Raw genomic sequence first — 24,179 nt, forward strand, 5'->3', positions numbered from 1 at the left:
GTCACATTTGAGCCCCTAGTTCTAGTCATGCCTGAAATCCACACCTTGAGTTGTAGTTACATGAGTCAACAAAGTACCTTCTTGCTTAAGCTGTACCCTTTATACCAAAAAGAAAATAAAACAAAAATTTTAAAAGCCTCTCAAAGCCCTGTCCATTTCCCTTATGGAGCCTGGCCCTCTCTCTTGCTCACTATCCACTTCCTTTGAGAGTCTCCGCCCACATCTGTTGTGAGGCCCCGCCCATCCCCTTTCTCTCTGCTCCCTCCCACACTTACAGAGTACAGGTTGTTTTTATTGTTCTCATTCATTGGCAGCTTGTATTGGATAATCGCTTTTAGGGTCTCCAACTTGTCCTGTGGAATCTGAAAGAAAGTGCAGCATGGACCTCATGGCAACCCAGCCCTGGGAAAAACAAGCTGGGTGGGTGTCCTAAGTTCTCTCCTACCACAACCTCAGTCTCTTCTTATTCCTCTCTTTTCTGTGAAACGTTGCTCCTTGTCTTGACTGATTTTAGGACTTCTGAGTTCTTTGTGGCTGGTATTACCAACAATCAAAGGTGAATGAAGACAGCAGCCTGCCTGAGACAGCATGTCTCAGGCTGAGTTCTGCGGCCGAGTTGTTGAGCTGGCTGCTTGCACTATGCAGCCAGGATTCAGCGAATATTCTTGTTGGAGTCAGGCCACAAAAATCTTCCCTGAAGGGGCTGGGACCTGGACAGGTCCAGAACTCTCTAGCTATACCTAGAACTGTAAAGTTCAGGTGACCAGACCTGTGGGATGCTTGTACCCTGCATTGTTGCCAGCCAATCCAATGAGAAAGTTATTTCCAATGTTCATTGTGCTCATTGTAATTATAGCCATAGTGCTGATATGGATTGGAGAGAAAAGATGACAGAAGTGCTTGTAACAGCCGGACAGGAGCTTTCCAGAGCAAAAAACAGACATCCAAACACCAGGAGCAGGCAGTAGCCTGGGACGTTTGAGGAGGAGAAGAGTTTGGGAAGGCTGGACTGTGGACAGGAGGGAGACTAGGGGAGGAGGCAGGAGAGAATGCTGAGAGCCAGGAGTGGGCCACCTTGGAGGCAACCGTGAGGAGTTTGGGGTTTATTCTCAAGGAGGCAAGGTAGCACTGGGGAGTTGGAGGGTTATAAACCATAAGTATTGCCCAGAATTAACCAGTGAAGCTGAGCATACAGTTGGGGAAAAGCTTGTCAAGAGCCTGGCTTCGAATCTTCCATACAGAGCAACCAGAACCACGAACCCCCACAAGCAGTACTTTCGGTCCAACTATGACATAGAAATGACTCAGGTATTGCTTTATGAGTGTGAGGTCAAATATACTAGAAGTGAGACAGGAAGCCATAGTAGTGAAGTTGGGGCAGAGGGAAAGGTGAGGGGCGTGGTGTTTTTTAATGGGAAAAACCCAAATCATAAGCCAGTATTCGTGGCAAGAATGAGAAGCACCTCACTCGTCACCCGTCACCTGTCCCACCCCCCACCCCCATGTGTTCTGCTGTGAACAGAGCGAGCAGGGCCTGGCGTGAGTACCAGGGACCACAGAAGCACCATGTGAAAAAGCAGTTTCAAAACAGCTCAAGGCTGGAGGCAGAAGTCTGTCCTTCCGGAACCAGGTCAGGAATTGTGTGCCGAAGGAGGCTTGGTGGCACGTGTTTTATTTCACTGAGTCCAGCCAGGATTTCAGTGAGTATGAAAAATGTGCCCTGATTTCAGAGATGTTAAAATGTGGGGAAACAGCTGGCCAATGATGACCCAAGAGGATAACATTGATGGCAAGACACAGCTCCAGAGACGTTAAGAAATGGGCAACTCAGAAGTGATGAACGATTAAAAAACAATCCTAGGGGCCCATAGGCTGAGCGTTGGATCTGGTCACCTAGGCTCACCCCTCCTCCGAACTCCTCTCCCCTTAGGATCTTCCTGCCAAAAACTGGTTTGGGAAACTGCAGCTCATTGAACACAAAGAATCAGAAAAGTTTCTGCAGTATTCATACAAAGATACTGCAAGGAAAAATGAAAATGAGAGGAGCCACACTTCACAAAGTCACCACAAAGCAAAGAAAAATGACCACCCAACATTCCAGTATAAAACTTAAAGCACAATGAAGTAAACGCAGCTGGGAAGGAAGAACACAGAGCACACATACAAGGGAAGAGAGGGCCAGACACCGGAGAGAAGCAGAACGGGAGGTGGTAGAACTGAGGAAAGGAGGAGAAGGAGCCCTGGCCAGTTTGGCTCAGCGGTTACAGCGTCGGCCTGTGGTCCCGCTAAGGGCACGTACCTCGGTTGCAGTTTGTCCCCGGCCCTGGTTAGTCGTGCGGGTGGCAGCCACTTGATGTGTCCCTTTCACGTCGAGGTTTCTCTCTCTCTCCCTCTCTTCCTCTCTCTCCCCCCAACTCTATCTGAACAAAAAATGGAAAAGTGTCCTTGAGTGAGGATAAAAAAAAAAAAAAAAAAGAAGCAGAAGGAAAAGACAAAAGTACTGCAGAAATGCAGACAGTTATAAGAAGTGAAGACAATGACAAGGCTCAGAAGAACCACACTTCTGAAAGAAAAATAGCAGGGGACTGTATATAAAATTATGCATAAAACATTTTTTAAATGGAGGCTGAATAGGAAATTAAAGTTACTGTGAAATGGAAATTAAACTCCCCTAATCCACCCTGCTCCCCACAAAGGCAGCTTTGCCAATTATGCTGAAGTGGCAGAGACTCTTACTGGCCCTGTGCATGTGGCCAGCCCCAGCACCCCACCTGATCATTAGTATCTACTCGGGAGCACAGAGACCTGGTCAGAGCCCTGAGGTCCCTGGGAGACTGGCAGGCAGTGCTGGGTAGGAGTTTACCGAAAGGATTTTCTGTAGCTGTAGGTCATTTTCAACCAGTAGGATGTTCACTTTGGAGTGAGCAATGACGTACTGACAAGCCTCCGCAGAGTTGGTGGCATAAATACCAACACAGAGGCCCCTGGGAAAAGAAAACACACATGCCTGTTACGTGCACGTGTTGGGGGTGGGGGTGTGTTAGATGGTGGAGGCGGGGGTGGAGGCGAGGGGAAGGGCCTGCAGCCAAGTTCTGAGCTGGCAGCCCTGGCAAAATCTTCCCTCCCTCCACAACTTAATAGTAACAAAAACAACAAAAATGGTAATGATGATGAAAGCAGCAATTCCTGTGATGTCATTATGACATGGGGTCACGGAACTCCCACAACACCCCATTTTATAGATGAGGAAAGTGAAAGTCAGGGCAGTGGAGTCACTGTTCAGAGTGCCATGGAAAAGAATAAATGCCAGAGATGGGATCTGGACACCACCCCTGCCCCAGGCACCTGTTCCCTCCACCAGAAGCCTTCGTGCTTGCTTTGAACCATCCTGTCCTGCGTGAGGTGGTTCTCATTTGCATTTCCCCGATGGCTGGTGACATGAGCACCTCTCAACTGCTTATGGCCTACTTCGCTTTGTGACATTTCTTGTTCAAGTCTTTGGCCCATTTAAAAACTTTTTGTCGCCCTGGCCGGTTTGGCTCAGCGGTTAGAGTGTGGGCCAACAGACCAGAGAGTCCTGGATTCGGTTCTCGCTAAGGGCACATACCTCAGTTGCAGTTTGTCCCTGGCCCCGGTTGGGGTCGTGTAGGTGGCAACCACTCGATGTTTCTCTCTCTTTCTTCCTTCCTCTCTCCCTCCTGCTCTATCTGAAGATAAATGCAAATGTCCTCGGGTGAGGATAAAAAAAAATCTTTTACTGAGTTCTAGAGGTACCTTCTATATTCGAGGTATCAGTCCTTCTATACTTGAGATACCAATCCTTTGTCAGGTTAATTGGTTCGTGTGTCTGTCTCCCCTGCCCGCCTGGGCTGCGGCTGAACTGCCCACTCACGTCTCAGTCGGAACTGAGCCAGGGCTGCCAGGTCAACACTGACAGGGCGCCGCCCATGGTCTTACCCTGCGAGGATGGCACCAAGAGAAGCAATAAACCACTCCACGGAGTTAAACCCCAGGATGCCGACTCCGTGGAACCGCTCCAAGCCCAGCTGGGGAGGCAAAAACAAACACACAGGAATGGAAACATGAAACTGTTTCGCTTCTGGTGGAATGAGCTCAGTGCATGGGGAAAAGTCAGTGTTGAGGCGAACATCTGGGTGTGAGATTTTCGTGACTATTGGGAGACTGGTTTGCCTCCCTCAGCATAATACCCCCTTGATTTATTTTTACTTTTAAGTGTTTCATTTTTATTGTAGTAAACTACTTATAGCATGAATATACCATTTTAGCCAATTTTGTGTGTACAATTCAGTAGCATTAAGTACACTCATGTTGTGTGACCAATCCCACCATCCATCTCCAGAACTTTCTGATCTTCCCAAACTGGAGCTCTGTCCCCACTACACACTAACTCCCCAGCCCTCTCCCCCAGCCCCTGGCTCCCACCATCTACTTCTTGTCTCTATGAACTTGACTCCTCTAGGGACCTCATATAAGTGGAATCGCACAGTATTCGTCCTGTGACTGGCTTATTTCACTGAGCATAATGTCCTCAAGGTTCATTCATGTTGTAGCTGATGTCAGAACTTCCTTCCTTGTAAAGGCTGAATAATATTCCATTGTCTGATGGACCACATGGTGTTTATCCATCATCTGTTGATGGACACTTGGGCTGCTTCCACTTTTGGGCCATTGTGAATAATGTTGCTGTGAGCATTACCTGTGTGCACATACCTGTTTGAGTCTTTGCTTTGAATTCTTTTGGGTATATAGCCAGAAGTGGAATTGCTGAGTCATATGGTATTCAAAGTTTAATTTTTTGAGGAATGGCCATACTGTTTTTCACAGTGGCTTCTCCATTCTACATCCCCAATGGCAACGCATGAAGTTTCTGTTTCTGCACATCCTCACCAACACTTGCTATTTTCTGTTCTTTTTTTTTTTTAAGAATAAATATTCTGATGGGTGTAAATTTATTTTTATTTTTAATATCAAAAGTACTACTCAAAGAGTGATACCCTATAGAAGTGATAAATTGAACTTTTAAAGACACAGCCTTGGTTCATCCCTGACCCAATGGGTCGCGCGGGAGGCAACCAGTCAGTGTGGCTCCATCATGTCAATATTTCTCTCTCTCTCTATCCCTCCCTCCCACTCCATCTAATGATAAATGGAAAAATATCCTCAGGTGAGGGGGGAAAAAAGTTAAAGATGCAGCCTTGGTCTGAATGTGGTTGAGGATGAACCAGGAAACCTGGACTTGAAGGTGACCATCCTTGGAGTTACCCCTTTGGTTTGGGGTAACTCCAACTTTGTTGGCTCTTTTAGTCATATGGGCAAGGCTGGCAGTGGTTTCTGCTCTTAGGGAAAACGTAAGCATTTGGAAAGCAATGCTAAGTGTTTCTGCTTTGAGACAAAAAGGCTGTCCTCATTGTGGAAGTGTGTCTCTATCATTGTAGATAAACTGCTATGTTCTTAGTGGATCCCTGAAGTTTGGAGAGTAGAGGGTGCTTGAGCTCCCTCTAAGGGCATAGCTAACAAGGATCGCCTTTCTGGAGAGGTGACCCAACCATAACACTATGGCACTGGGCGGAGAAGCCAAAATAAAACCCAGCCAAGCACATGGTTCTTAATTGTGACATCTCACGGTCTTTCGATGAAGACACATGGGCATCAGAGGAGGGAAGAGAGAAACTGGGATCTAGGTCAAAATGTGGCCCGATTTCCTATATATCAAAACCACCAACAGATACCCTTCTGCAGTGGGAGATACCTAATATATTTGTTGTCTATTGCTGCATGACACATTACGACAAATACAGCCAGCACACATTTATTACCACAGCTCAGGAGGTGGGGGCAGTCTAACTGGGTCCTCTGCTTAGGATCTCCCATAGCTGCAATGAAGGCCTCAGTGGGGACTGTGGCCTCCTCTGAAGCATGAAATCCTCTCCCACACTCACAGATTGTTTGTAGAATTTATTTCCTAGTGGTTGAATGAATGAGGGTCCTGTTTCCTTGGTAGCTGTTAGCTGGGGATGGATCTCAACTCCAAGAGGCTGTATGCATGCACTGCCCCATGGCCCTGTCCACAACACAGCAGTTGCTTCCTCAAGGCCAGCAGGAGAATCTCTCCTTTAGTGTTTCACCTGATTAGGTCAGGCCCACCCTGAGCATTTGTCCTTTTGATGAACTCAAAGTCAAATGATTAGGGATCTTAATAACATCTGCTAAATCTCTTCACCATTGCTACCACAGAAGGGAAAATCCTTCATAGTCAAAAGTCCTGCCATACTCAAGGAGAGGAGAGTATTAGCATGAATATACCAGGGGTTGGGAATCTCAGGATCATCTTATAATTCTGCCTCACATGCCTAATAATCTGGCCAAGATGAACATTTTTTATAATATGATGTTGGCAAGAATATAAGCAAGAAGATTCTCTCATTCATTTGAGTGGGCATTCATGGGGCACCTCTGTGTAAGACTTCATTGTACAAAGGAGCTGCCCTGTGGCACAATGTATGGTAGCAAAAGGCTGGAAACAACTTAAATGCCCACCAGTGGGGGACATAATTACAGTTGTTGAAAAGAACATGGATTTTTAAAAAAATGAATCAATATGAAAGGATCTCAGAGGTGGGAGCCAGCCTTTGAGATGCCCCTCAATGACCCTCATCTCCTGGTATTTGTGTTCTTGCACAATTTCCCCCTCAATGCATCATGGTTGGTCTATGTAACCAATAGAATATGGAAGAAGTGACAGTATGTCTCAGTTGCTGAGATTAGGTTATAAAAGATATCATGGTTTCCATTTTGTTCATGCTGTCTTTGGATCACTCATTCTGGAGGAAGCTGGCTGCCATATTATGAAAATACTCCAAAGATACCCTATGGGGAAAGCCATGGACCAAGGAACCGAGGCCTCCTGCCAATAGCCAGCTTAGAGGCGAACCCTCCAGCCCCAGTCAAGCCTTCAGATGATGCAGCCCAGGCTGACAGCTTGACTGCAACTCATGGGAGACCCTGAACCAGAAGTATACAACTAAGCCTCTCCTGGATTTGTGACCCACAGAAACTGAGATAATAAATGTTTGTCTTTTTAAGTCACTAAATTTAGGGGTGATTTGTTATGCAGCAGTAGCTAACTAATACATAGAGATACTATTCTAAGGGGAAAAACAAGGTGCAGAATCATGAGTAGAGTATGCTACCATGTGTGTAAAAATTTGCATATACAGAAATTATGTCATATATACACATAATATATTCCCAAAATAACTAGCAATGGTGGCTGCCTGCGTACAGAAGGGGTCAAGAATTAAAGGGAAAATTTTTACCAGTTACCCTTCGTGTCTTGTGGTGCCTTGTGCATTTTGTACCATATGTATGTTTATGTATTTCCTATTCTGAATGAATGATTGAATAAGTGATAAGGAAGAAAGGAAGGAAGGGAGGGAGGGACAGAAGGGAGGAAGAATGAATGAATCACTCACCTTGATCAAGGCTTTCGCAGCCTTCCGACAAGCCTCGTAGTACTGGTTGAAATTCAGTGTTTCCCATTTTTTGCTGTTCTTTGATGCGAGGGCTGGATAAGTACCAAATCTACTGACTGTCTCCCGAAAAAATTCAGGAATGGTTATGGGGACCTCATGGCCTGGCCCATGGTTTGATAGCCTCAGAATGACTTCTCCATCTGCATGGATGGTCCACAGTCCGGAATTAGGTGGTACTATGTCTGAAAAAATAATGCACGTACCTTAATTTAAAAACAATTTAATCCTAAAAACAAAAACAAACAAACAAAAAACAGTTAACCATTATGTAAGCCTGTTGGAAAAATGGTGCTCAGAGGCTTGCTCAAAGCAGGATTGCCACAAACCTTCAATTTGTAAAAAATGCACTATCTACAAAGTGTAATAAAATGAGGCAGAATAAAACGAGGTATGCCTGTGCTCTAGACTGGGTGGCTGAAACAACAGAAGTTTATTCTCTCCCAGTTCTGGAGACAAAAAGTCCAAGGTCAAGGTGTCAGCTAGTTGGTCCCTCAGGAGGTCATGAGGGAGAATCTGTTCCATTCTCTTCCCCACCCTCTGGTGACTTGCTGACAATCTTTGGAGTTCCTTGGCTTATAGAAGTATCACCCCAGTTTCTGCCTTTATCTTCACGTGGTGTTCTCCCTGTGTGAGAGTCTGTGTCCAAGTTTCCCCTTTTTATCAGGACACCAGTCAGATTAGATTAAGACCCATCCTGCACAGCCAGTGTGCCTCACTGGTTGAGCGTCAACCCATGCACCAAGAGGTCGCCAGTTTGATTCCCAGTCAGGGCACATGCCCAGGTTGTGCTCCCAATCCCCAGTGGGGGGCATGCAGGAAGCGGCCAGTTGATGTTCTCTCTCATCGATGTTTCTATCTCTCCCTCTCCCTTCCACTCTTACTAAAATCAATAAAGAAAAAAATATTAAAAAAAAAAAAGACCCATCCTATCTGCAATGACCCTATTTACAAATTAGGTCACATTCTGAAGTACTAGGTAACTGTCAGGACTGCAACCTATGAATTTGGGGGGATGTCTTAGTCCATTTGGGCTGCTATTACAAAATATCATAAACTGGGTCATTTAGAAACAACAGACACTTATTTCGCACAGTTCTGGAAGCTGGAAAGTCAAAGGTCAAATCTCCAACAGATCGGTGTCCCTGCCCCCGGGTTCATAGACGTTGTCTTCTTGCTGTGTCCTCACATGACGGAAGGGGTGAGAGAGCTCCCCGGGGCCTCTGTTATCAGAGCACTAGTTCATTCAGGAGGGCTCCACCCTCATGATCTCTTTCCCTCTCAAAGGCCCCCCTTCTAACACCATCACATTGTGGGGGGATAGGTTTCAACATATTAATGGGGGGGATGCAAACATTTGGACCATAGCAGGGGGTTGCAACTCAACCCATAACAACATACATGAAAGGAAGGCTAGTTCAGAGAGCCCCCCGGCCCCCCGGCCCCCCACTCCCCCTGCAAGGAGAATCAGCAGTGGGAGTCTCACCAGCTTACAACACAATCACCTAGTGGGGCCAGGGCATCGTGAGGAGAACATCACCTCGCAAATGGAAGCTCAGCCCATCATGCCTCCCTCGTCCCCACTGCTCCAGGCATCCAGACAGAAACCAAGGATGGGGAGAAGCTTTAAACTGGTCAAAGATGTGGAGGGGTGTCACCTGGACACAGGTGAGGATATTTTAATGACTGTAGTGGGTTGAACAGTGTTCCCTCAACGTTCGTGTACAGAATCTCAGAATGTGACCTTATTCGGAAATAGGGTCTTTGCAGGTGAAGTCAGTTGAGGATCTCAAGATGAAATCATCCTGGATTGAGGGTGGGCCCTAAATCCAATGACTGGTGTCCTTATAAGAAGAGGAGAGGGCATAGAAATGCACAGAGTAGACAGCCACGCGAAGACAGAGGCAGAAACTGAAGTGATGAGGGTGAAGCCCAAGGAACGCCAAGGATTGCCGGCAGCCACCAGCAGCCTGGAAGAGTCTTCGTCATGGCCTCCAGGAGGAAGCACCACGCCTGACACCTTGATTTTTGGACTTCTGGCCTCCAGAACGGGGAGGCAAACATTTCTGTTGTTTCAGCCACCCAGTCTGGGGTGCTTTATTATGGCAGTCCCAGAAATCTAACACAATGACCCAAATGAGATTTTGAAGATGATTAATTTTGAGAATGACTGTGAAAGTCATCCTTGGAGAGGGCAGCTGTGAATGAAGGCACTTTACCATCACAAGGTGCTCCCTGAGTTGTCTGAAAATGGTTACAACATAATGATAACAAACCATTATTACTACATCTGCACTCTATATATACTGTTACATATACACTATATATCTGCACTATATATAGTATAACATCTTCACTATATATACAGGGGTGGGCAAAAGTAAATTTATTGATGACAATAAAGAACTCTGTTGCCCTGGCTAGTTTTGCTCAGTGGTTAGAGCATCAGCCCGAGGACTGAAGAGTCTTGGGTTTGATTCCTGGTCAAGGGCACATACCTCAGTTGTGGATTCGATTCCTGGCCCTAGGTTGTACAGGAGGCAACCAATCAATATGTCTCTCTCACATTGATGTTTCTCTCTCTCTCTCCCTCCCTCCCTCTCTTCTTATCTGGAAAAATCAATGGAAAAATATCCTCCGGTGAGGATTTAAAAAAAAAAGAACTCTGTGCCAAAGTGTGCTTCAGTGAAGCAAGTAGATTACAAGAATGTGTAAATAATGAAGGCTGGCAATTTTAACACTTACGAGATTGTACCTAAGTGCACTGTGCCATTGTGACATCCTTTTGAATTAATAAAGCTATTGTACTAAACATAACCATATGAACTACTATAAACCTGCTTTTGCCAACTCCTGTATTACATCTGCACTATATATTTTACATCTGCACTATATATATTATATCTGCACTATATGTATGTATATATGTACAATTATATCCATGTCATATATATTATTACATCTGCATTATATATGTGTATAATTACATCTGCCCTTTATATATATTACAACTGTGCCATATATATACAAATACATTTACACTACATATATATTACATCTGCATTATATATATAATTACATATGCTGTATTTATGGTTCCTCCCACACAGACTCACCTCCTAACAGGAAGGTTCTATTGTCAATACTGCTGTGATACAAACAATAGAAATGAGGCTCTGAAATCACAAGCCTGCACTCCCTGTTAGTGGTAGAGAACCCCACTCCCACCCCCACTCCCCAGGGCTCAGGCACAGAATGGCTGTCTCCTGACTCTCTGAAACCAGGCTCACTTAGGAAAAGCCTTGGCTTAGTCAGTACACTTTTCTCTCCCACAACATGCCTTTTGTTTTACTCATGTCTACTTCAAGGTCCTCAGCCTCCTCTTCTTGAATCGTTGGGTTTCAGCCCTTCCAGGTCCACAGAGACCATTCTTCACAGTACTGCAAGGCACAAAGCAGGCAACTTAGTAGGACAGGCAAAGAGCCTGCAGGGCTGAGGCCAACTCCCATCCACTGGTCATGTCTGCCTGGAATTCCAGGTCATCAGTCCTGACTGCTCTGGGCCTAAGAGGAAAGGAGGGTGGCACACCTGTTAGATCACAGAGCGACCGTGAAGTCCAGAGAGTGTTCCATCTGTGAGCTTCCTGAAGTCTCTGAAACGGTGGAATATAGGTGTCAAGTCTATAGGTGATCCTGTGGGTACAAAAACATTTTGAAGCAACTCCACCCTACCTCCCTGCGGTATATCCATACAATGGACCTCAGCAACAAAGAGCAATGAACTATTGATCCAACGATTTGAGTGAGTCTCAAAGGCATTGCACTGAGTGGAAGAAGACAGATTCAAAAGACCACACGCTTTATGATTTCATTTATGTCACTTTCTGGAAAAGGCAAAACTATAGTGATGGAGAACAGTCTGAGGTTGCCAGGGTCTGTGGTAGGAAGAGGGGTTGACTATGAAGGGGAAACACGAGAGAATCTGGGGGGGGGGGGGTGATGGAAACGTACTCTATCTGACCGTGTTGGTGGTTACATGACTATGCATTTGTCAAACCTCACAGAACTGCACACCAAGAAAAGGGAATGCTCCTATATGTGGAAAACGTGTACTCTATGTTTTAAAATGGACAATTTAAAAATATTGAAGGGTAAAAGACTGGAGGAAATGCAGACATCCAGCAACAGGAGACTGGTAACATGCACTGCGGAGCCCTCATGTGGTGAAGTAGTCTCCATCTGTGGGAAAACACCAGCAATGCACACCCACGTTCACAGCAGCACAGCTCACAATGCCCAAACACCCATCAGTGGATAAACAGCTGGCAGAATGTGGTCCATGCACACAGTGGAATATTATTCAGCCTTAACAAGGAAGGAAATTCTGACACTCACTACAACATGGAAGGACCTGAGGACACGCTGCTCAGTGAGAGAAGCCAGAGACAAGAGGCCACATATTGTGGGATTCCATTCACATGAAATGTCCAGAACAAGAAAATCCACAGAGACAGAAGGTAGATTAATGATTACCAAGGCCTAGGGGTGGGGTGGGGAGTGACTGTTTCCTTTGGGGGATGATAAAAATGTTTTGAAACTAAGTAGAGGTGATGGTGGCACAAGGTTGTGAAAGTACCAAAAACCAGAGAACTGTTCACTTTAAAATGGTTAATTTTAGCCCTGGCTGGTTTGACTCAGAGGTTAGAGCATCAGCCATGGTCCAAAGAGTATCAGGTTCGATTCCAGTTAAGGGCACAAACCTCAGTTGCGGTTCATCCCCAGCCCTTGTCAGGGTCGTGCTGGAGGCAACCAATTGATGTGTCTCTCTCACGTCGATGTTTCTCTCTCTTTCCCCCTCCCACTCTGTCTGAAAATAAATAGAAAACTATCCTCAGGTGAGGATTTAAAAATAAATAAATACTGGGCCGGTGTGGTTCAGTGGTTGAGCATCAACCCATGCACCAAGAGGTCACCAGTTCAATTCCCAGTCAGGGCACATGCCCGGGTTGTGGGCCTGATCCTCCGTGGGGGGCATGCAGGAGACAGCTAATCAATGTTCTCTCTCATCGATGTTTCTATTTATTGCTCCCTCTCCCTTCATGTCTCTCTAAATTCAATAAAGAAAAATAAAAAATAAATAAAAGTAAAATCAATCAATAAAAAAATGGTTAATTTTATATTATGTGAATCTCACCTCAATTTTTATTTTTTTTAAAACTTACCTTTATTGTTGAATGTATTACAGATGTCCCCCCTTTTCCTCCATTGACCCCTTCCTCCCCAATACCACTTCCCTCCTGCCTTCCCCACACTATTGTTTGTGTCTATTGGTTATGCATATATGCATAGAAGTTCTTTGGTGTATCTCTCCCCGCCTTCCCTCCCCCTTTCCCTCTGAGGTGGGAAGCAGCATGGCATGTTTGAGATGCAGAAGGCTGAAGCAGCATGTCTGGTGTCTGGGGAGAGAGGGCATATGGAGACAAAGAAATACAAAGACAGTCCCACCTCATGACACACCCCCTCATCTCCTTAGCTCCAGCTATTTGGACCATGTCTCCATGCCCTCACACACTCCAAACTCCTTACCTTTGCACCTGCTGCCCCTTCTGATCGAAAAACTGTTCTCCCTAATCTTCATTTATCAACCCCCCCAACTCAGCCTCTGCTTATGAGTTTATTATTCAGGGTAATATCCCTTATTATCCTAGGCTGGGCCAGACCCCACACCCTTTCACCCCACCCTCTTTCCCTTCATTGCACCATCTAGGTGTGTATTTGTGTTGGGGCGGGGGGGTACTATTCTTTTCATTGTTATATCCCTAACATCTAGCATAGTGCCTGGGACATGAAAGGATTAATATTAGATGAATGAATAAATATGGACCCATTTACTCTTCACAACAACCCTATGAGGTCGGTACTAAACGAGGAAATTAAAACATGGAGAGTTCAGCTTGCCTGTCATCACAACACAATTCTCTCTCCTTGATCCTGGGACCAGCTCATCATTCATGAGCAGCTGGTAAGTGTGTGTGTGTGTGTGTGGGGGGGGGGTGACACGATTCCCCAACAAGGCTAACAGGCAATCCAGCTGTGTGTTAAAAGAATCTTGACCAAATAAAGAATGTCTGTTCGTCAAGACATCAGACAGTAAGTAGTAAGTCAAGTCACTAACTAGGATAAGATAGCTATGCTTACATTCCAAGAAAGAACTCATATCTAGAATATGCAAAGTGCTCCTCTGGACTAAGAAGACAAAAGTTTGGCTCAGTGGTTAGAGCATCAGCCTGCAGTCCAGAGCGACCCAGGTTCGGTTCCTGCTAAGGGCACATACCTCAGCGGTACATGCAGGGCAGTTTGTTCCCGGCCCTGGTTGGGTTGTGTGGGTGGCAGCTACTTGATGGGTCCCTTTCACATCGATGTTTCTCTCTCTCTCTCTCTCTCTCTCTCTCTCTCTCTCTCTTTCTCTCTCCCCCCCCCCTCTTTCCCTCCCTCCCTCCCTCCCACTTTATCTAAAAAAAAAAAAAGAAAAAATGTCCTCGGGTGAGGATAAAAAAGAAGACAAAAGCAAAAGTTAACAATCCAATAGGAGATAGATGAAAGCCATGAACAGACAGTTCACAGAACAGAAAACAGATGGGCTCTAAACCCAGGACAAGATGTTCAGGTTCCTTGGTAATCAGGGGAGCGTACATTAAAATCAAAATGAGATATGATTTCACCCCCAGTAGATGTGCAGAAAGGCACACAGATGCTGGAGAGGAAGAATGGGAGCTCTCTTCCACTGCTGGTGGGGGAGTTCACCCATCTGGGAAAACTGTGGTACCAACCATTTAATAGTAAACATGTGTGTTTCCCTGACTTGGCATTTTCACTCCCAGGTATTTACCCAAGAGAAACTCTTGCATGCCTGCCCAGGAGACATGGAAAAAATGCTCACAGCAGCAGTGTTCATAAGAACCCAACACTGGAAACAGCCCAAATGTCCATCAGCAGGAGAATGGATACAACTGTTATGGAATGCAGTGATGAAAACATAGGACCATATGCAAAAAATCCTGGATGCATCTCCCAGCCATGATGCTGATAAAGAAGCAGGTTGCAGTATGATTCTATTTATATCAAGTTACAAACAGGCAGCATTAATTAGTTAGTACTTGTTTAGGTGGCAAAATTGTAAGAGAAAGTTTTGCAGGAAATGCAGGACAGTGGAGACCTCTTTCAGGTGAGAGAGGAACATGAGAAAAAGTTAGGACACACAGAAGATGTCAAAGTTACTAGTAATATTTTGTTTCATGAAGGGAAGTAGATATATAGACATTTACTGATATTCATACGTTGTGCAGGTATGTTTTGCATGTTATTTTATGTCCAAGAGGTGTTTCACAATTTTTTTTAATCCTCACCCGAGGATATTTTTGCATTTATCCTGATAGAGTGGGAGGGAGAGAGGGAGGAAGAGAGAGAGAGAAACATCAATGTGAGAGAGACACATCGACTGGTTGCCACCCACACAACCCCAACCAAGGCCAGGGACAAACTGCAACCAAGGTACATGCCCTTAATAAGTACTGAACCCGGAACTCTCTGGTCCACAGGCCGATGCTCTAACCGCTGAGCCAAACTGGCCAGGGAGGTATTTCACAGTTTTAAAAAGCCATGTTGGTTAATTGTAACAGTGCAAAAATTATTCAACATTAAAATTCTATCAATGTGAATTACTGCATTTAAGGGGCAAAGGGTAAAAAAACAAAACAAAACATTATCTCAAGATAGAATTTGATGATATATTCATTTTATGAAAATCTTTTAGCAAATAAGAAATTAAAGACATTTCCTTAACTTGATAGAGGATTATCCATCAGATATATACAATAAATATTATATTTAATAGTAACATAAACATTGGAAGAATTTCCATGGAGTCAGGATTAAGACAAATACATCAGCTTTCACAGCTACTATTCAGCAATGACCTGGAGATTCTTAGCCAATGCAGTAAGATAAGAAAAATAAATGAGAGAAATAAAGATTGGAAACAGACAACATTGTCATTTTACAAATGATTTGACTACCTATACACTATCCTATGAACTGAAAAACCAGAAATAAAAGTTCTGTAAGGTGACTAGGCAATATTAAAAAAAAATCAATAGTGTGCTGGCAGCAACCAATAAGAAATTGCAATAGAAAAATATACTGGCCCTAGCCTGGCTGGTTTGGCTCAACATTTAGAGCGTAAGCCTGAAGACTGAAGGGTCACGGGTTTGATTCCCAGTCAAGGGTATGTACCTGGGTTGCAGGTTTGATCCCTGGCCCCTGTGGGGGTTGTGCGGGAGGTAACCAATGGATGTGTCTCTCTCACATCGATGTCTCTCTCTCTCTCCCTCTCTCTCTTCCACTCTATCTAAAAATCAATTGAAAAATATCGTCTGGTGAAGATTTAAAAAAAAAGAAAGAAAAGAAAAAGCTACTGGCTTTGGCCAGTGTGGCTCAGATGGTTGGAGCGTCATCCCGTACACTGAAAGGTGGCATGTTCAATTCCAGGTCAGGCAATGTATAGAAGGCAAACAATCAATGTTTCTCTATCACATTGATGTTTCTCTCTCTCTCTCTCCCCCCTCCCTAAAATTAAACAATGAAATTTTTTAAAAAAAGATATTGAGGGTCGTCCAGCCAGTGTGGCTCAGTGGTTGAGCATTGACCCATGCACCATGAGGTCACCGGTTCAATTCCTGGTCAGGGCACATGCCCAGGTTGTGGGCCTGATCCCCAGTGGGGGGCATGCCGGAGGCGGCCAATCGATGTTCTCTCTCATTGATGTTTCTCTCTCTCTCCCTCTCCCTTCCTCTCTCTCCAAAATCAATAAAAGAAAAAGAAAAACAAAACAAAATAAAAAGATATTGAGGGTCTAGCTCAAGGCCAAAATGTATGTCTGTGGTGAGACCAAATCCCAGTGAAAGACACTGAATTCCAAAGGACCCCCATGTTCCCCTCTCCTATACCACTGACACTTGCCACTCTTCACGAGGTGTGGGTCTGGCCATCACAGCAAAGCATTGGTTGCTGAGACATCTGGACACTCAAGGTGTTTTCTTCTTCCACAAAAGTGACAAACAAGTTGCCCCTCCTGGAAACCTGAACATGTACTGCCTCTTCCCAGCCCTTGTCACCTTCTGGGTCAGGCCAGGATAGTGGTGGTGACCAGAGGCAAGAAGGCGGGCAGTTTCCAGAACCTTCTGTCCCAGCTACCTCTTGTGACATCACTGACTGTTTCTGCCTCCCCACCCCACCCCCACCCCTGGAAGAAACTGCTTCCTGGGTGGGAGAATTACAGTTTTCTTTTAGCTCATTCATTCAGTCATTCATGCATGCACTGCACTCCTGCATGCGTTGATGAAGTCTATATGGAGCCACAGCCCTTATGTTGGGCATTGTCCTAGATGCTGGGGACACAAAATGAGCAAAACTAGATGAAGTCTGTTTAGGGAGACAACAGAGAAACCTAGAATTTTGCAAACAAATGCAAACTTACAATTGTGCAGAGAGACCCAAGGTGTGTTAGGAGAGTTAGATGAAGGAGTTGACCTGGGCAGGGATGTCTGGAGAGGTTCCTTGAGCTGAGATGTAGAAAATGAACGATGTTAGCCCTGATCTCACCACCTCTACCAACTGCCCTGCTTCATGTGCCTGCAGTCTGCCTCCCCCTTCTGGTGAGAAAAAGAAGCCCTTATTTTACAACCTGCTTTGGTTAGATTTTCTTTTCCATGCATTCAAATGTTAACTTACAATTCTCAAATGACATTTCTGGGCTGACTTTAGAAGCTAACAGTTTATGATTGGGCATATGTTATCTAAATAATTAATCCCAAGTTTCTCAAGAAAGAAGTCTTAAAACCCACTCATGATTCTTATATATTGTTGGTAGGAGTGAATTAGTACAGCTCCTTTGAAGAACAACTTGACTTTATTCATCAAAAACTTGAAACATATATCCTTTGTTCCCCTTCCTTTGTATTACGTCAGTTCAGGATTCTATAGGGCTAACCCATGAATTTTTCACATTTAAACTAATTTCCAAAAGTATTATGAAAGTAATACATGTATATGTTTGTTTGTTTGTTTGTTTAATTCAAAAGAACTAACCCAATTAAAATGGAAAGAGAACCTGAATAGACATTTTTCCAAAGAAAACATCCAAATGGCCAAACAGACACATGAAAATGTGCTCAACATCACTGATGATCAGGGAAATGCAAATCAAAACCACAATGAGCTACCACCTCATACCTGTCAGAATGGCTATCATCAATAAATCAACAAACATCAGGTGCTGGTGAGGATGTGGAGAAAAAGGAATCTTCCTGCACTGTTGATGGGAATGTTAATTGATGCAACCACTAAGAAAAACAGTATGGAGGTTCCTTGAGGGATTAAAAGTAGAACCCCTTCTGGGTATTATCCAAGGAAATCCAAATCAGTAATTCAAAAAGGTACACGCACCTCTATGTTTATTGCAGCATTATTTACAGTAACCAAGATATGGAAGTAATCAATAGGTGTTGATCAATAGACGAATGGATAAAAAAGAAGTGGTACATATATACAATGGAATATTACTGGGCTGTAAAAAGAAATGAAATCTTACTATTTGTGATAGCATGGATGGACCTAGAGGGTATTATGCTAAGTGAAGTAAGTCACACAGAGAAAGACAAATACTGTATGAACGCACTTATTTGTGGAATCTAAAAACAAAACCAATTTTTTTTTTAACGCACTAATGGATACAGAGAACAGATTGGCGGTTTCCAGAGGCAGGGGGTGAGAGGTGGGCAAAATGAGTGAACGGATTCAAAAGGTATAAACTTGCAGTTATAAAATGATTAAGTAGATCTTAAATGATCTCATCGCAAGTGGTAGAGGGCCTCGAGGGGCAAGGGGAGCTGGGGCTGGAGGGAGCAGCGCCCTGGCCGTGGCCGCCTTCACCGCCTGGGATGAGGGGGTAGGGGACGGAAGAGCCCCGATGCCCCGCAGACAGAAGAGCGCGAGACCCCGGGAGCCGCAGGACCAGGAGGGGGGAGAGGCGGCGGCGCCTGCGGACCCCCGGCCGAGCGCTGGGAGGAGGGCGGCCAGCGTCCGCCGGCGGAGCAGCAGCCGCGGCGCCAGGCCTCCGCGCGCCCGGGCTGCCCCGGGGCTGCCGTGTTCGACCGCCACGCCCCACTGCCTAGCTCAGGGCAAGATGAGTCCGCGACTCCTACGTGAAGAAAAAGTAACAACTGACAAAGAACCACTTGAGAGTTGCAGCTGAGGGTCCTGGTAGGAGAAAACCGAATCAGAAGAAACCCAAGTGGGGAAACCTATATTCAGGTAAGAATCCGAAACCCCTATGAGACATCCATCTCTACATAAGGCTCTGATATTATCCTTACACTGAGATAATCCTGAATGGACCAGAACCTCTGACAAAAAGAAATTAGCTCTCGTTTAACACTTCCTGACCTTTTAAGTCCAAGAAGGGTCAAGCTGCTCTGAATTAGAACTAGCCGGATTGCTCTAACTGCATCCAGGCACAGACCCCTTTAGCTTCAGTGCAGTGAATTCCCTTACAGGTAACTGGTTTCATCTTCTGCTTGCCCACCTCACCAAATATGGCTTGTTTCTTTGATCCTAGTTAAATGCCCAGCTTGTATCCTGACTTCTTATTGGCTGTTTCTGTTTGTAATTTTGCCTCTATGAGAATTTCTAAATCCCATTTTCTTTACTGTGACGCCTCCTAAACTCTTGCATCAGTGATCTATTGCTGTATAACAATCCATCAAAAAATGTGGTGGTTTAAAATACAACAATTTGTTATTTTGCAGTTGGGCTGCTCTCTTTCCTCTTTCAGTCCAGATTTTGTGTCATGATGGTACCAGCACAATGTTCGAAAGGCTGAAGGCAAAAGCTGCAAGGCATCTTGAAGCCCCCACCCACATGATACAAGATTAACATAAAAACATCAGTTGTATCTGTGTATTAGCAAAAAACCAAAAAAAAAAAAAAAAAAAAAAACTGGCCTAGTGGCTCAATTGATTGGAGCAGGTTCAATTTCCAGTCAGGACACACACCTGGGTTGCAGGTTCAATCCCCCATCAGGGCATACAGGAGTCAACCCATTGATGTGTTTCTCTTACTCCTTCCCTATCTCTAATGAGCAGTAAAAAAAAAAAAGCCAAGGATGTGGAGAAAAGAGAACCCTTGTGCACTGTGCACTGCAAACAGCAAACTGGTGCATTCCCTGTGGGAAAAAAAGTATGAAGATTCATCAAAGTAAAAACAGATATACATACGACACAGCAATTCCACCTCTGGGTATTTATCCAAAGAAAATAAAAACACTAATTTGCAAAGATACTGCACCCTGATGTTTATTGCATCATTGTTTACAATAGCCAAGATATGGAAGCAACCTAGGTGTCCACTGATAGATGAATAAAGAAGATGTGATACATATACGTACCTACATACAATTGACTATTATTACACAGCAATAAAAAGAATGAAATCTTCCATTTGTGACAACAGAGATGGATCTAGAGGGTGTTATGCTAAGTGAAAGGAATTGGGCAGAGAAAGACAAATACCATATGGTTTTACTTATATGTGAAAGCTAAAAAACAGCAAAATAGACTCATAGAAACAGACCAAAGGAATGGTTACCAGAAGGGAGGGTGTGGGGGAGGGGTGCAAAGGGGGAAGAGGAATATAATCAATAATATTGTGATAAGTTTATATGGTGACAGATGATTACTAGAATTAGTGGGGTGATTACAGTAAGGTCTAAAAATGTTGAATCACTGTATTGTACATCTGAAACTAACATAGCCAATATATAAAATTTTAAAAATGTTTTAATTTAAAAAAGTTCTTATCACAAGTAAAAAATTCTGTATTCATGTGTGGTGACAGATGTTAACTAGACTTATTGTGGTGAACATTTTGCGACATATGCAAATATCGAATCATTATGTTGCATACCTGAAACTAATATATCAACTATACCTCAATAAAAATAAAATAGCACAGCAAAAACAAACAAACAAAACAAATTCAGGCAGAGGACCAGGTCTGGCCCCCAGGGTGGTAGATTGGCAAATCCTACTGTAGACTGACTAGCCAGGGTGATTCTTATTTATTTTTCCAGTAAAAACTGTAACTTTTCTCACAACGCCCCCTGGTGGGAGCTCCCACCTCTTTCCACAGGCCCAGAGAACATGTACTACAGAATCTGATACAATACAGGCAGCAAAGATGGAGTGCCCTGAAATTAGGTGGCTGTTTTTTTAATAAAGTTTTTACTCTTTTATTAAGGTAAGACATATACATTTTTGTTGTTGTTCGAGTATCAAAATGATCATAAAGATCTGTACCATCTCTGCCTCCTCAAATCCCACAAATATCCTACCCCCAGTAGTCAACCATCATCAACACTGTAACTATTTCCTCTACTATCAACCTCAGTTTTAGACATTATCTTTTGACTTCCTGTTGTGGCCTTGCTCTCTGACAATCTCCTATGAGCTGTAATAGTTTTGTCCCATTACATTTGCCATAGGCCCACCAATAGGTTATTTTTCCCCATACACTCCAACCTATAGGACAAGGATTGGTGAACTACAACCTGGCCTGCTGCTGTCTTTATAAATAAAATTTTATCAGCACACAGCCACACTCATTTGTGTATATATTGTTTCTGGTTGCTTTTGCACCTCAACAATGGGGCTATGTAATTGCAACAGACCATATGTCCTGCAAAGCTGAACATGTTTGCTATTTGGCCCTTTACAGAAAAAAGTTGGCCAACATCTGATAGAGGATAATCTATCTTTCCCTTTTTTCCTTCTGGGAATCTTAGTCTCTAAGCCTTCTGTCCCTCAGTTTCCACTTTTCCAATCTGATTGTTGTTCCTGCTGTGGCCAGAAAATCAGCATTCTCTCATGTGTCCTCTTTCGTCCTCTTAATGTTATACAGCACTCTACAATTTTCAAAGATGCTGGACTGAGTTGAACAGTGTTCCTCGTGCCCACCTGGAACCTCAGAATGTCATCTCATTTGGAAATAGGGTCTTTGCAGATGTAATTAGATAAGTTAAGACAAGGTCACATTGGAATAGGGTGGGCCCTACATTCAATGACTGCTGTCCTTCTAAGAAGGAGAGATGATAAACAGGGAGACAGAAGAGGCCTTCAGGTGGAGACAGCTCCAGGGAAAGGCCCCAAGTCCCCATCTTCATGGTTATCAGTTTGCAGCCAGTGTGCCCTTTTAGTGGGGACCAAGCCAGCAGCTGGATGACTACTCTAACAACACAAGCACATCCTGAAAATTCCTGGTAGAAAAATGTTCAACTGTATTAAAAATCCATGAACATCATTAGAAGAAATTTTCAAGCTTATATTTGTCAGTAAACAAAAAAAAGGATGGCTCTTCCAATATAATTTTACTTGTCATTGTGAATGGCTTGCAAAAGGTTGTTTTAAATTTCCTATCACCTTTCAAATGTAATTTTTCCTGTTGTAATATTTAAAAAATATTTTTTCTTTATTGATTTTAGAGAAAGAGAAGGGGAGAGAGATAGAAACATCAATGAGAGGGAACATGATTGGCCACCTCCTGCACAACCCCCACTGGCAACCTGGGCATGTGCCCTGATCGGGAATCAAACTAGTGACCTCCTGGTGCTCAACCACTGAACCACACCAGCTGGGAGCCTGTTGTAATTTTTGAGTGATTTGAAAAAATTGTTTGTTTTGAATTTCTTATCACCTGTTTTGTGTGTGTGTGTGTGTGTGTGTGTGTGTGTGTGTTTAATTTTTTTATCCTCACCAGAGGACATTTCTGCATTTATCTTCAGATAGAGCAGGAGGGAGAGGGGGGGGGAAGAGAGAGAGAGAAACATGGATGTGGGAGAGACACATTGACTGGTTGCCACCCATACAACCCTAGCTGGGGCCGGGAACAAACTGCAACCAAGGTATGTGCCCTTAGCGGGAACCAAACCCTGACTCTCTGGTCCGCAGGCCGATGCTCTAACCACTGAGCCAAACCGGCCAGGGCTCTTAGCACCTGTTTGTGCACTCCCTAAATGTCTTGCCAATTGTGCCTATCAAGAATTTGAGGAAACTGGACTGCTACTTGAAACTGAGTCTTGGCCTTTTGCCTTCCTCTCAGAACAATATGAGCTTCAGCATCTGATCCAGCTTCTCCATAAAACTAGCAGACCTCGGGCTCTGTGCAGGCCCCCAGCCACCAGGCCTGCAGGCCAGCAGCACAGCCAGCATCTATGCAGGCACTGAGGTCATGGGCTCCTGGAACTCTGTGTCCCACTTCACCAGTGTGCAGGGCGACTGGGGGTCTGTGGGCCTCGCTGTGGGGATGGCCAGGGGTCTGCTGGGCATAGGGGGCATCCAGAGAAAGGAGACTATGCAATGCTTGGATGACTGCCTGGTCTCCTACCTGGAGAGGGTGAGAAGCCTGGAGGCTGATATCAGAGAGTGGAGAGCAAAATCAGGGAACTCCAGAAGAAGAAGGGAGCCCAGATCAGAGACTAGGGCACTATTTCAAGACCATCGAGAACCTGAGGGCTCAGATCTTTGCCAGTTCTATGGACAGTGCCTGCATTGTTCTGCAGACTGACAATGCCCATCTTGCTGCTAATGACTTCAGAGTCGAGTATGAGACAAAGCTGGCCGTCCACCAGTCTATAGAGAGTGACATCAATGGTCTCCAAAAGTCACTGATGATACCAATTATCACTCAGCTGCAGCTGGAGGAGGAGATGGAGGCTCTCGAGAAGGAGCTTCTCTTTGTGAAGAACGATGAGGAGAAAGTAAATTGCCAACTCTGGGTTGACCATGGAGTTGAATGCCTCCAAATCTCAGGACCTCAGCAAGATCATGGCAGACATCCAGGCCCAGTATGACAATCTGGCTCAGAAGAACCTAGAAGAGCTAGACTGGTCCCAGCAGACTGAGGAGAGCACCACAGTGGTCACCTCGCAGACCTCTGAGATAGGAGCTGCCCGGTGACTTTAATGGAATCGAGATGCATGGTCCATACTTTGGAGATTGACTTGGACTCAATGAGAAATCTGAAGGCCAGTTTGGAGAACAGCCTGAGGGAGGTGGACATGCTCTGTGTGATGCAGACGGGCAGCACCAAGCCCACGAGTATGAGGCCCTGATGAACATCAAAGTCAAGCTGGAGGCTGAGATCGCCACCAACCACAGTCTGCTGGAAGAAGAGGAGAACTTCGATCTTGGTGATGTCCTGGACAATAGCAACTTCATGCAATCCATCTAAAAGACCACCATCGCCCTGGCCAGGTAGCTCAGTTTGTTAGAGCATCGACTCAATATGCCAACATTTTGGGTTTGATCCCCAGTCAGAATACATACAAAAAGCAACCAATTAATGCATAAATAAGTGGGACAACAAATCGTTGTTTCTCTCTCTCTCTCTCCCTTACTATCTCTCTCTAAAATCAAGAAATAAAAATTAAAAAAATAAAAGACCATCACTAGACAGCAAAGTGGTATCGGAAGTCAACACCACCAAAGTTCTGAGGGGTTAAGGCAGCAGAAGTAGGTCA

The 24,179-nt window shown here is 44.5% G+C and overlaps 1 protein-coding gene and 1 pseudogene across 1 annotated transcript in view; one reads left to right on the forward strand and one right to left on the reverse strand.

The window, feature by feature from the left end:
- Positions 1-10,906, reverse strand: part of ACSBG2 (acyl-CoA synthetase bubblegum family member 2) — a 32,461-nt gene extending 21,555 nt beyond the window's left edge. The window contains exons 1-5 of the mRNA XM_036241416.1: positions 10,891-10,906; positions 7,494-7,735; positions 3,958-4,046; positions 2,864-2,984; positions 276-362 (exon numbers count right to left, since the gene is read on the reverse strand). Coding sequence (XP_036097309.1) covers positions 276-362; positions 2,864-2,984; positions 3,958-4,046; positions 7,494-7,735; positions 10,891-10,906 — 555 coding nt within the window. The remainder of the gene's footprint in view (positions 1-275; positions 363-2,863; positions 2,985-3,957; positions 4,047-7,493; positions 7,736-10,890) is intronic.
- Positions 10,907-11,950: 1,044 nt separating this feature from the next.
- LOC118643891 lies at positions 11,951-23,917 on the forward strand (annotated as a pseudogene).
- The last annotated feature ends 262 nt before the right edge of the window (positions 23,918-24,179 follow it).

The sequence above is a fragment of the Molossus molossus genome, unplaced genomic scaffold (genome assembly GCF_014108415.1).
Source record: "Molossus molossus isolate mMolMol1 unplaced genomic scaffold, mMolMol1.p scaffold_m16_p_4, whole genome shotgun sequence".
In the NCBI taxonomy this organism is placed as follows: Eukaryota; Metazoa; Chordata; class Mammalia; order Chiroptera; family Molossidae; genus Molossus; species Molossus molossus.